Source organism: Ambystoma mexicanum, chromosome 2q (genome assembly GCF_040938575.1).
Source record: "Ambystoma mexicanum isolate Mex_15411 chromosome 2q, UKY_AmexF1_1, whole genome shotgun sequence".
Lineage (NCBI taxonomy): Eukaryota > Metazoa > Chordata > Amphibia > Caudata > Ambystomatidae > Ambystoma > Ambystoma mexicanum.
In genome coordinates, this window is record NC_090924.1 from 1,175,454,221 (window position 1) to 1,175,468,066 (window position 13,846).

Below are 13,846 nucleotides of genomic sequence, written 5' to 3' on the forward strand. Positions count from 1 at the left end.
GGCCTTCTGGCCGACAGCAACACTTCCATGATGTCATCAGGGAGGTCCCAATCCTTGTATCTCAACCTTTCAGAAGCCAGGCGTGAAGGTTGAGGGTTCTGATGTCTGGATGGAGAACCTGACCTCCCTTCTGTGAGAGAAGATTCTCCTTGAGTGGAAGACGAATTGGAGGGCAGATGGACATGTCCAGAAGGTCCGGGTACCACGTTCTCCTGGCCCAGTCTGGGGCAATTAGGATCATGGTTCTCCGGAATCTTCTCAACCTCCTGATCATTTGAGGAATGACAGGGACTGGTGGAAACGCGTACAGGAGTGGAAACTCCCAGTCCACTACGAACGCGTCCCCTAAAGCTCCTCTCGGGGGGAAATTCCCTTGAACAAAACAGATCGCACTTTATGTTGGTACTGGTGGCAAACAGATCCACTTGAGGGGTTCCCCAAAGGGCGAAGATCGCCTGAAGGACTTCCTGAGCTAGTTCCCACTCGTGGGAGACTGTGCCCTGCCTGCTCAGAGCATCCGCCGTCAAGTTCTTCTCTCTGGCTAGGTGAACTGCCGATAGATTCCTTCTTGAATTGCCATGATTGGCTGAGAAAACGTCGACGCGGACGTTAAAGGCTTCGAAGCCATCGAAAAAGGCATTGAGAAAGGTGGTAGAGGCCTCGATGAACTCGAGAGTATAGGGATTCTACTCGAGGTTGTCGACGACATTCTCGTGCTCGAGGCTCTGGGTATGGCCACTGGCTGTGAGGTGGCCGTGGGTTTATCCTTTCTCAGCGTTGACGTCAAAGACGGAGTCGACTCGACTGACCTGTGCGTCAAAGAACCCTTCGATAACGGCGTTGATGACGCCGATCTATGTGTCGAAGGGATCTTCGACGACGGCGTTGAAGACGCAAGTTTGCCTTTACTGAGGGGTTTGTGACGCTCTCGAGTGGCTTCTTTCGCCGGGTGCTGCGACTCGCGGCTTTTTGATTTTTCGGGTCTTTCACCCCGGGTATCACCCTCAGCAGTCTTCGAGGGGGTCGAGGCTGCTTTCTCGAAGAAGCTTAGCATCTTTTTCCTGAATTCCTCCCACTCAGCCTGAGAGCTATGTTTTGTGGGGTAGAAGACCCTTTTTGGGGAAACGGAAGAAGACGAGGAAGGGGATCTTTGGCGTCTCTTTTTTGAATGCTTAGATCTCGAAGAGTGATGGGAACTGCTTTGAGATCTAGAACGAGAATGTCTTTTGTGATGGCGAGGAGATGAATGTCTTGACTTCGCCGAGGAATCTTTCGAAGAAGTTTTAACTGCCTTACCTCTCTCGAGCTTCCCCTTACGCTCCTTCAAGGCTTTTGCCGTCATGGACACGCAGTCCTCGCAATCCGAACAATGGTGCTCGATTCCCAGGCACCATAAACAGTGATTTTTATTTTCTTTCCACAGTCTCGACATTTTTTGAAGCCGGACCATGGAGTCGTCAGTTCGGGTGAGGAAGCCATCGAGTACGAGTCGGTATTCACGAGGAATAATGATATATTTGACTGAAGAACTGAGCAACGAGATTCCGAGGCCCCACGAAGCGCGGAAAAACAGAACTGAGCAACGGACGCTGCGCGAGTCTATTTATACGCATGACGACGTCGGCACCGATGCAGGGGCCGTCGAGGGACGTCGACGCGCAGCGCCCTCTACTGAAAATAAATTTCCGAGGCCAGCAAGCTGGGAGATCTATCAAAGATGAGGAATACGTTGGAGGACACAATCCCTTCGAAATAGAGAATTTATGTAGGATATTCCACGACCAGACATGGGAGCTCTGAAGACTCACAGCCTCATCAGTAGCCCGCTGGCCACTCCCCCCCCCATGAAGCCCATGTTGAGAAAGACTTTAGTATGTCCAAGAAGCTTTTCAACTACAACCAAAGACACAAAAGTGACAATCGCCCAATTGCTTTGGGTATATAATGACGTCAATTCCACACACTCAATATCTTGGGGGAGACATAATCTTTAGTTTGTGCAGTTTATTGAATATTTGCAACAGAGTACCCCTATTTAAGAATGGACTGTAGGCCGTAGAGGAAGCTTCCTCAATTCATACTCTTCTAGAACCATTGCTGGTGTACGCTGGTATTGGCCCATTAACCTCTGGTGCGAAAAAGGTTAGTTTAAGGTGGCCGTTGCATATTTTTGTCACACGCAGATACGGTGCAGGGTGCTAAAAGATCCACGTTGGCTAATGTAAGTCAAAGGCCTTTCCATTTCTGGCCTTCGAGCTGTCGTAGATTCCATGCTAAACTGGTCCAATTGAGCAGCCCATTTGAAAGGGTTAGTCTCGCACTGCACCTCAATACTGGTAGTCACTGATGGCCTCGGGATAGAAATTTGAGTTGCCACTGTTGGTTGCTCCACACTGATATTTTTCTGAAGTTCGTTCCTCAGGTTGTAAATTGGAGAATTGCAACCATTTATCCAAAGTACCAAGTGGCATTTTATTCTTAGGCAAAGTTGTATCAGGTATGGGTGCAGTAGTATTCCCAACCTCTCAAACTCTTACCGACAGTATAGCAGAGTTGGTAATCTCTGCCAAAGATCCAGCATCAGTGGGCGGCTTTGGCTGCTTTTTATTAACCGAAGACATTTTCAGATGGATTCCCTTTTCTCTTTATTCTTCTGCGATTCTTTTTTTGCAGTTTTCGTGCAATTTGCAGAGATTTCATGGGTATTGCCTCTTCCAGGCTCGCAAATTCCAGCTTAATTGTGATGCTGTTCTCTTCCACAGGGGCCAAGACCAAAGGGCTGTTGATGATGGTGCCAACAGGCAGCAGTGTATTTGCCATAGTAGTATCAATCTTAGTGTTAGACTTAACTGCATAGCCACTTTTCCTCCATGGTGGTTGCGCTAAATTGTGTCATATTATTGGAGCTATTTGAGAGTATAAAATCCACTATTCTTGCCAAAATGTTCTTTATTGCCTCTGTTCCTTTGCCAATGTTGAACGTAGGCCAAACAAATTGCATCCACCATGACCACAATGGAGTTAAGTGTAGGTGCATGTTCAGATTTGTGAGGAGATATATTACTTGATGTTACTCCCGATGTATCCATACGGAGTGATGCAGCGTCATCAGCTGCCATGTTTGCAAAATGGTCCAGATCGGGAGTGGCCGAAAGATTAATATTAGGAATTTTCAAAGGTAGCTCCACATTTGTCAGGGAACCCCCAGCAAATCTCTGCACAAGTTCTAACACATATTTAGCAACAAATTATGATTGTCAATGTTTGTGGCAATTGGTGTGCTTGCTAATGCTGGAGTGCTCCCAACCAAAGCCAGCTGCGCAGTTTGGAAAAAGATGGTAATTTATTCACATTCCAAAATGGCTTTTTTAAAAAAAAAAAAAAATAAAATATTTATTGGTTTACAGTTTTCTTAAAGTTTTACCAATCACATCTTGTCATAAAAAAGAAAAATCCATTTAAATTTATAGATGGACAAATTTGTCTAAAACGATTTCCAAAAATGTAGTTAATGCATATGACCAATTAGGTCTCTCCCCTGCATACAGAGCATCCTACTAAGCTTCAGCATCTAAACCAAACAAAGCCTTTAAGTGTTTACTTAAGTACAGAGTCCTCAAGGTTCTCAATTTTGGACAAAACAAAATCAGGTGCTTGAGCGACGACTCCTCTGCGTCACGCAGTCTAGATTTTGAGTGTCGGCTTAGACCATATCTATACAGAGTAGTATTGTTATGGCGAATGTTCAACTGAAATCTCAAAAATATTTGCCAGTGCTTTACACACAGAAACCTTGTCAAGTAGGCTGGAATTAGATTGTAAGCACCTAGAATGTTTGTATTGCTGTCTGGATCCCAGAAAGGCCTCTTTTTGTTTCTGTCTCTTGCCAGTCCTGGGTCCATACCATTTTATTTTTAACATAGCATGGATTATTGGGCAAGGTTTCCTTCGAAGTACCAAGATCAGTTAGCACTAAAGGCATATTTGAGACAAGGTCTGTAATGTCCAATCCGTATAGTTTCCAGATTCAGGTGTTAAAATGGCAAACTGAGAAGGACAAGAAGGATAGATTTTATTGAAGAGTTGTAGTGTGTTCCATTTAACTCTTACGTACAGCGAAAGAAGGCCATTCTCATGGCAAATGACAGCTACTGCGACTGCGTTTGGCAGCTGTAATACTGAAGGCCAAAATATTCCTTCCAGCTGGTCCCATATGTTTCGAGGAAGACTGAGAAATGCTTCTGTGCCATATGTCAAGGTTGGAAGAGCCTTCTGGTTATAGAAGCGCACAATCGGCATGAGTGAGAATTTCCCATATTTGTGCCCTATAAGTTTGGCTTGGGCCGATAATTGGTTGACTTTTCTTTTGAGATCGTCATGCCATGGGGCTTCATTTGCATTTGCGCTAATTGTTATACCCAAGTACTTAATTGAAAGTACTGGCTTCAGAAGATGACTATCCAGAAACCAGACAAGATTTTTACTATTTTTCCGAGTTCTTCTTTTCTCTAGGATCAGTACTTCTGATTTCTTTAGGATTAATGCGCAAACCGTTGATCCACATATTTCGGACAGTTGTCAGTTTTTGTTGGTGTCCTCGCATTGTTCTGTCCAAAACAAACAAATCATCGGCATAAAACATCCAACCAAACATTTGGTTGTTAATTTCAGGTGAACATGAGGGTGTCGGGTCCTTAATATGCCAAATGTCTGAGATGAAGAAGTTAAACAAGAATGTCGCGAGAGGACAACCTTGCTTCAGGCCAGTTGAAGTTTTTATAGATTTGGATATCCATCGAAGTTCTAGTGTACAAGGCTTTAGTAGCATTTATGAGCTCTGGTGGACATCCAGCTATTGTCATCCTTAGCCATAAACGTTCTCTATTAACCTTGTCAAAAGCACTTTCAAGATCGATGCAAGCCAAATAAATGGTAAGGTCCTCTCGCAGGGTTTTCAGCTTCAACAAATTCAACAGAAATAAATGTAAATTGCACCCAATGTTATTAATAAAGCCGGTTTGCCTGTTGTCCATGGCTGGAATTCTATTGGCCCATTCTGTGAGCCGCGAAGATCTTTCCCAGGACATCCAACAAAGCTATAGGCCTGTAGTTTGTGGGGTTTGTGCGATCTCTCTTTTTAAATATCGGTATAATTATTATTTTTTTCTAGGAGTTTGGCACGTAGCCCAGAGAGGCAATTCTTTGAAATAGCTTGTGGGCGAATAAGGACCATTCTTCAGGCGCTGTTTTTAGAATAGCGTTTGTCAACCCATCAGGGCCCAGGGATCTGGATTTTCATCAGGATCAAAGTCGAGATTCCATGAAGAGCTGGTGGTGAGGGAGGGTTGTACACATGATTCCAAAAGGACTTTGCTAGCAAGACGTTTAGCGGAAGAAATGTCACGAAGGGACAATGGTAATGCCTGTGCCTCCTTAATGTGGGCCTCACCTGTTTTGTTCTGCATGTTAAGAGGGAGGTTGCAGTGGGCAAGGTAATCTTCGCCTGCTAACCCCCACCTGATGTTTTGCTCGACTATGCAGCGTGTATGAACTAGGTAACACGGCTTTTGTGCTTCTTCGTTTTTTCTTCAGAGTGTCTGTTATCTTCATTCTTGGTAAAGCCAGACAGATTTTAGCAGTGTGTACAGTGTGACAATCTCAATAAGGCAGAAATCCAGATATAAATGTCAATCAACCTTTGTCAATTCCAAAAACACTGTATTTAAAAAACTGCTCAACAGTGTCCAAGCGGCGGACCACAGCACACCACTATGCCACACCACGGTGCTCAGCGCAGGTCTGCTCTTTTTTAAAGTGAACCACAGAGTTCCTGCTCACTGTCGCCACCCACATGGGTAGAGAGTGAAGAAACACTAGTCCCAGTCCAAGTCAACAGCAGACTACTCTACCACATCACTCCGCATGTATTTTTGGGCCTACAATAAATAGAGCATAGAAACATAGTGTATTTCACTGTGTGGACTCATTGTGGACTCTTGACCCCACTCACCTCTCCTGAGACTAAGCCTTGATCACTCTCCACGCTTACCTTGATTGGGTTTCCCTGTTCACTATAAATAGGGAGGCCTCCTAAAATCTGTCTGCCAGGCCAGATTTGAGAAATCCATCTTTACAATTGGTCATCTCCCCCTCAGGGATATGCTCAGCCGCATTTGCCACAGTGGTCCATAGGCCAAGAGAGAATTTCACCAAGGTGCAAGAATCGTTCAAGGTATGAAGGGCCAGGCTGCCCGACAAACACCTTGTCCCAGTCGCCCAGTCTCTTACTCCCCCTTAAGCGAGCAGAGTGCAAGGAAAAAAGGAACTAAGGTCACTGGGGGTGGTGCCTTAAAAATATAATGGCTGCGTTGTCATGGCAAGCACAAGGTATGTAGTGGCGTGAGGCGGCGCAGACGTGGAGCTACGCTGCACCCCTTGGCGGCGGAAAAGTTTCCAAAGATCAGCTGGGCTGCTAGATGGATATCAAAGTTGAGTCATCTGTGGGAGTAAAGAATTAATTAGAAAGTGAAATCTCTCAAATGAAATCCCAAAGGTTTGCCTGCCTGTCTGAAATGCAAATTGCTTTTAAGTGCTGTTTGCAGAATCACAAAATAAAATATTCTGTTGAGCACTTACTTAAAAATCCCCCACCCAAGTTCTGTCCTATAATATTAAATGCACAACATGTAATGATATTTTTCTAAGTCCAAAAAATGTCACCTAAAAATAAAATTAAAAGCTTCCTTCACTTCTTTCGGTCACTCCCTATAAATATCTTAAATGCACATGGCATAAAAGCCCTACTTAGAAATTAGAGTTAAATGCTCCAGTGCTTAAACAGCAACAGACACCAGTCCACACTACCCTCCACCCTCTCTGATAGATTCCCAGCGACTGTTGAAGAGCCCCGGCAGATCTCAAATAGCTAGGAGAATCTGCCTGCCTGTACTCGTTCCTCCTTATATCTCTTAGATTAGCAGATCCGAAATACGGTAAAAATGCGGGTGATTGGGAGGCTTCAGCCAAATAATTGCCTCAGGCTTACTCATGAGAGTTATAAATGTCAGGGGTTGCCCTGCAAGAGTAAAATATGGGAAACAATTCCAGAGAAGGAAGAGGACTTCAATATATTTACTGCTCTTCCCTCTTGCACCTTTCATTAATACAAGTGCTAATTATTACAAGTGTTAATCTAAACCGGTATCTATTTAAAACTACAAATGTACACAGCGTTTGAATGGTTACTGGAACTGGTTAATATATTTAAATACTTACCAAAAAGGATAGTACAGAAAAAAATAATAAAATATTAGAAATATTGCTGGAGAAGAGAGGCTCTCCTTTTCCCTCAGAAAGTATTTGACGTTTCTGCAAAGCCAGATATAGAAAAGCAAACAGCATCCCATGAAAGACAGCCTGCAAAAAAAAAGGATGCATTACTTACACGTACACAGGATAATGCTTGTTTTATCTTGTTTAGATTTGATATTATACTGGGCAGACTTGAAATAATTTCCCAACACAGTCATATGAAGTGCATGCTAGAACACAAGCAAAGTATAAATAAAGTTTCAATACAAGAGAACAAAAATAATCAAGGTAGACGGAAACTATGCACTAAAAAACAGATGTATTGCCTACTGTAAGTGTGTGGAAGGAGGAGATTGACACAGGTGGTATGATTATTGGCAGAGACTTTTATTAAACAATATAAGGGTTGCAGAAACAACTGACTCCAATAATAAGAGGGGTTTCCCTGCCTCAAAATAATATTCTAAGCAGTTTGTCAGGAAAGGAAAGCCAAAATAAACAGGTCCACCATCCTGCCCAATTTCCTATTTCCAGCCCTCACACTTAGAATTCAAACTAATGTGAAAAAGAGGATTGTCTTTGGTCTCAAAGTTCTGTTCCATTTGCAAGAACAAAGTTCAAAAATTGTGCAACAAATAATCTCAAAAAAGGAAGACAACCTTAGTGCCAGGTTTTTGTGCCCTCCGATTGTTAACAAGGGTTTTTTCCTCTTTCCTTCTCCTTGAGATCCACTCGCTGGGTACCACCCCTAGGGGGACTATCGGGTAGCGGCCTCACCTCCCTGGCCTCATGGGAAGGGGTTTCCCCCCAAAGAAGCAGTGACGACATTCTGGAATTCATCACCATACCAACATTTAATCAGTTTATTTGTTACCATATGGGATACATTACTCACTGTAATCGTATTTATGGTGCTTGTATTTTCTTAGATTTATTTACATGCTCTGCATAGTCCGACATCTAGTGGAAGTCGCAGAGTATTACAAGATTTGTTTTCGAAACTCAAAAACGGATGTCGACAGGGCGTGTTAGTAATGCTATCCCTAATGTGACATGTATTGTACCCATTGTCCTTCACGCGTTGGTGTCCCTCAGATTGATTGACTCTGACATGAGGTTGCATTAAGTATAGCATGAGTACAAATGTGATAAAGGAGAAACAGTAATAACCCAGAAAACATTGATGCGCCTGCTACTCCATAAGGGGAGGAAGGGTGGGCGCATGTGAATCCAAGCAGATGCAAGCACCAGAAATACGATTACGGTGAGTAATGTATCCCTTCTGGAGCTTTTGGATCTGCTTAGATCGCATGCTCTGCATAGATTACTGAGCAGTATCTGGCGAAGGCGGTGGGAAGTGAGAAGGTACTGCACCAATGAACAAGTTACTCTCTTACCTGGTAACGTTCTTTCGATGGGATGGTCCAACAACGTATTCCATATCTATCTATGACAGTAATCACCACAGCTGTGCTGCTTCGGAAAATCTTCGGCGTCTGCGTCGATATGCCGCCCTCGAGGACCTCCTCCGACGGCCGACGTCACTGGATGTTATAAGTAGGACGCACGACACCCGTAGCCTCAGTTGTACTTTTTTCCCCAGAACGTGTGGCACCAGTCTTCTGCCAGTCTGACACACAAAGCCTTGCGGAAACGTAAGCTGCAATCGCATAAGAAATTCTGTAGCAGGGAAGGCAGGGTGGGGGCGATATGGAATACGTCGTCGGACCATCCAATCGAAAGAATGTTACCATGTAAGAGAGTAACTTGTTCTTCGAGGGGATTGGGTCCTCCTACGTATTCCATATCTATGACAGACTCCCAAAGCAGTACCAATGCAAGGAGGTGGGAAAAGAATTTAGAAAACAGAAATCTAGAATGCCCAATCAAATTGTGGAGTAAAGGACCGCCTTGCCAAAGGCCAGATCCTGCCCCCGGATGGAATAGAGGTAGTAGTGACGTAGAAAAGTATGTACTGAAGCCCAGGTGGCTGCATCACAGATGGTACGAATAGGAACACCCCTCTGTAGGGCAGTAGAGGCAGCCATACCTATGGTAGAATGGGCCCGTAAGCCGACCGGTGGGTCCTTACCCACCAAGCGGTAACACTCAGATAGCCAAAATAATCCAGCGAGACAAAGTCTGTTTCGTCATAGCTTGTCCCAAACGCTTTCCAGCGTAACCAATGAAGAGTTGATCGTCCACTCTGACCCGGGACATGTGTGAAATATAAAAGCTTAAAACTCTCCTAGGATCAAGCCTATGGAGCCTCTCCTCTTCCTTACCAGGATGTGGAGGAGGATAAAATGCCGGAAGAACAACCTTCTAGCCAAAATGAAATTCCGACAGCACCTTCGGAAGAAAGGAAGGAGGAACTCTAAGGACAACCCTGTCCTTATGAAACACAGTGAAGGGTGGCTTAACTGAAAGTGCCTGTAACTCACTCACTCTGCGACCGGAAGTGACCGCAACCAAAAATAGAGTTTTAAGAGTTAACAGTCTCAAAGGGCATGAATGCAAAGGCTCAAACGGAGCACCCATCAGAAACTTGAGAACGAGGTTCAAATCCCAACCGGGCACCTGGAAAGGTGACGGACGGAACACATTAGTGAGCCCTTTCAGAAACTGAGAAATTAAAGGAATTTTAAAAAAGGGACACTCTTCAGATGAGCACTTAAATATGGACAGCGCCGCCAGGTAACCTTTAACGGTACCCACTTGCAAGCCCCTGTGGGCCAAAGAAAGCAAAAAAGACAGAACCATGGGAATGTCACATGCAAAAGGATCCACATTCTTAACCCTGCACCAGTCGCAGAACTTACGCCAACGGCAACGGTACAGGGACAGGGACTTTGTTGCTGGCCGTCTGGCCGAGAGCAACACCTCCACCATGCCTTCAGGGAGATCCCAATCCTTATACCTCAACCTTTCAGAAACCAAGCGTGAAGGCTTAGGGATCTGACCTCTGGATGGAGAACCTGATCCCCCCCCCTCCCATGAGAGCAGATCGTCTCAGTAGGGAAGACGACGTGGAGGGCAGATGGACAAGTCGAGAATGTCCGGGTACCACGTCCTCCGGGCCCACGCCGGAGCAATGAGGATCATCCGGGAACCAAACCTCCGTAACCTCCACAGTACTTGCGGGATGACGGGGACTGGAGGAAACGCATGCAGCAGTGGGAATGACCACTCCACCACAAACGCGTCTAAGGCTCCTTTTGGAGGAAATTCCCGCGAGCAGAACCTCTCGCAAATCCGGTTGACACTGGAGGCGAAGAGATCCACTTGAGGGGTCCCCCAAATGGCAAAGATCTCCAGGAGAATCTCCTGAGCCAACTCCCACTCGTGAGAGATCGCGCTCTGCCTGCTCAGAGCGTCCGCTGTCTCGTTTTCGTCTCCGGCCAGATGAACTGCCGAGATCGAAACTTCCTGCTGAATTGCCCAGAACCAGAGCTGCATCGCCTCCCTGCACAGATGAAGTGACCCTGGCCCCCCCCTTTTTTTGAGGTAGTGCATGGCCACCGTGTTGTACGTCAGGATCAGGACTTTCTTCCCTCGCGCAGTCGGCAGAAAAGCCTTCAGGGCTAGCCCGACGGCCCTCAGCTCCAACAGACTGATATGGAGTCTGGACTCCGACGGAGACCAACGACCGCTGACTGTCAACTCGATGGCATGAGCTCCCCATCCCGTGAGCGATGCGTCCGTCACAATCGTCACCTCCAGCCAGGGTAGCCAAAATGGAGCCCCCTTCATCAGATTGTCTTCGACAGCCCACCACAGGAGGTCCTGGGCGACCGAGGACGGCACCTGAATAGGGTCTGACATCCTGCCGGAGGACTGAGGCCACTGGAGCTTGAGTGCCCATTGCAAAGATCTCATGCGCAACCTGGCCTCTGGCACCAGAAGAATGCAGGATGCCATGAGGCCGAGCAATCTCAATAACTCGAACGCTGGAAGAATCTGGGCAAGCTGAAACTTGTGCACCATCTGCTGAATGTGATGAGCCCTCACCTGGGGAGGAAAACACTGCCCCAGGGACGTGTTGAGCACTGCTCCGATGTACTGGAGCCTCTGAGTTGGTGTCAAATGGGACTTCTTTAAGTTGAGGGAGAAGCCCAGCTTGTGGAGGGAGTGGCAGGTGATGGACAGATGATCCAGGCCTTGCTCGGGAGAGCGTGCCCTGATCAACCAATCATCCAGGTAGGGGTAGACGTGAATCCCCCTTGAGCTTGGTGAAGACCCTCGGGGCGGAGGTCAATCCGAACGGCAGGACCCGAAATTGAAAGTGTGAGTCGCCAACCGCGAACCTCAGGTACTTTTTGTGCTTTGGATGTATCGGCACATGAAAATAAGCGTCCTTGAGGTCGAGACACACCAACCAGTCCTGAAGTTGAAGGGCCTGGAGGACTTGAGAGAGAGTAACCATCTTGAACTTGTCCTTCCTGAGGAGTTGGTTCAAACCGCGCAAGTCCATGATAGGTCTCAAAACCCTGTCTTTCTTGGAAATCAAAAAATAAGGGGAATACCATCCCTTGTTCCTCTCCGCTACAGGCACCAGTTCTATGGTGCCTTTCTCCAGAAGGGATTGAATTTCCTGCGCAAGGAGCAGATCCAGACTCTTCAAAGAGATTCCCCGGTGGATTGTCTTGAGGCCTCTGCCGGAAAGGAAGACAGTAGCCATGGGTTATGATCTCCAGAACCCACATATCTGAAGTAATGGCGTGCCAGTCTGCAAGATGCTGCGCCAACCTTCCACCAACCGGCGAACCATGGGACATGGCCTCATGACTGAGCTGAAGCGGTTGCGGCTTTGCCTGAGGGCAAAGAGGCAACAGCCCGAGCGGCCTTGGCACCTTGAGTACCTTGTTTTCCACCTCTGGCACTCCTACGGTGGCCCCTTTGTCTGGCAGCTCCTCTCGCTTTTCCAAAGGATGAGTAATAACAAAAGGAGCCTCCCCTCCATTGCTGTCCCCTAGGGCAAAAAGGCAGAGGTTGGCGAACTGCAGCACCCAACGACTTCGCTGTAACTTTGGAGGTCTGCAACCTCTCAAGGCTCTCGTCAGCCTTGCTGCCAAAAAGATGTTCCCCGTCAAAGGGTATGTTGAGGAGTCGGGCCTGCACATCAGGAGCAAACCCCAGCTTCCGCAACCACGCAAACCTGCGTATCACGGTGCTCGCCGCCATGGACCGGCTGACGCAATCTCTCATGTCCAAACCCGACTGAACGGCCTCACACATGGCATCCTTGCCATCCTGAACCATGGCAAGGAAACCATCCCATTCGTCCCCTTTGGGAATATGTTCAGACGCTAAGGAAACGCAGTTCCACAGAGTGTGCGTGAAACATGACAAGGCACAAACGGAGTTGGCCGCCTGAAGCGCCATACCCCCTGAAGAAAACACTTTCTTCGCCCAGCCGTCAAAACGCTTGTCGTCCCCATCAGGAGGGATGGTAGGATACGACGCCTGCTTTGCCAGGGCCGTAGCCTCCTGCACCACCAAACTCTCCGGAGTGGAGTGCTTGGTCAAGTATCAGGGGTCGCTACTGGCTTGGCGGTATTTTCGCAGCAGAGAATTGCCCAATGCCGGGAGACTCTCCGGAGCAGTCCAAGCCGTCGCCATCCTCCTCTGTAGAGCCATATGGAACGGCAATACCGGGTCAGTTGGTGGACCTTGGTCGAGGATATCCGTAAGGTCATCCTGAAGAAAATCCCATGGGGGAGCAGACCATCCCAAGTACTTGGTGACCCTGGACATAAGGCGCCGGTACGAGGAGTCAGCATGAGTGCCAGGCTAAGGCCTACAAAACTCCACCTCCGGAGAGGTGTCCAGCCCACTGGCATCGTGCAGGGACTGCCGCAGGTCCTCAATTTGGCTATGGCCAGAGAATCTCATCCGGCACCGTATCCGGAACCTGCCATCATCAGAGCCCTCATCCACCTCTGAAATAAACTCAAGCTGGCGGTAAGAAGGCACAGAATGTGGAACAAAGCCATGCTTGACCTTTGCCAGAGCCTTTCTAGGTGGTTCCACGGAGCACCGGGGAACCCCCGTCGAAACAGCCTCGAAAGGCGCCGAGTGAAGCGCCGTCGACGCTGAACGCGGTGCCGACAGCATCGATGGCGTTGACACAGTCCTCGAGGCCGGAGCCCCAAGCATGTCCCTCGACAGCCTGGGCGCTGATGGCATCGATGACTTCTTCGGAGGCGGGGCCTCGAAGGAGTCCATCAACAACCTCAGCGCCACCGGCGTCGACGTCTTCATCGAAGACACCACAGGTGCACACGGTCTCGAGCGCGTCGAGGACCGGGACCTGGAAAGGGCATGACGAGAACGATTCCCCTTGTCCGAGCGGGACCTCTCCCGCGAATCGTGCCGATCACCCGAGCCCGAAGGCGTGCGAGCGGTGTCTCTCGACCGATCGCGACCGACCCCACTCGGAGGCGCGGACAGACCAGTGCCCTGCGATTCGAGAATCGCCAACATTTTCTTCCCGAAGGAAGCCCATTCCTCCGACGTTGCATGCTTGGTGGGG

At 47.7% G+C, this 13,846-nt stretch overlaps 1 protein-coding gene across 3 annotated transcripts in view; it reads right to left on the reverse strand.

The window, feature by feature from the left end:
- The window catches only part of CASD1 (CAS1 domain containing 1), an 895,825-nt gene that overhangs the window by 164,249 nt on the left and 717,730 nt on the right, over positions 1–13,846 (reverse strand). For all 3 annotated transcript variants that reach the window (XM_069648572.1, XM_069648573.1, XM_069648574.1), the window contains one exon: positions 7,276–7,416. In XM_069648572.1, the coding sequence (XP_069504673.1) occupies positions 7,276–7,416 (141 nt within the window). The remainder of the gene's footprint in view (positions 1–7,275; positions 7,417–13,846) is intronic.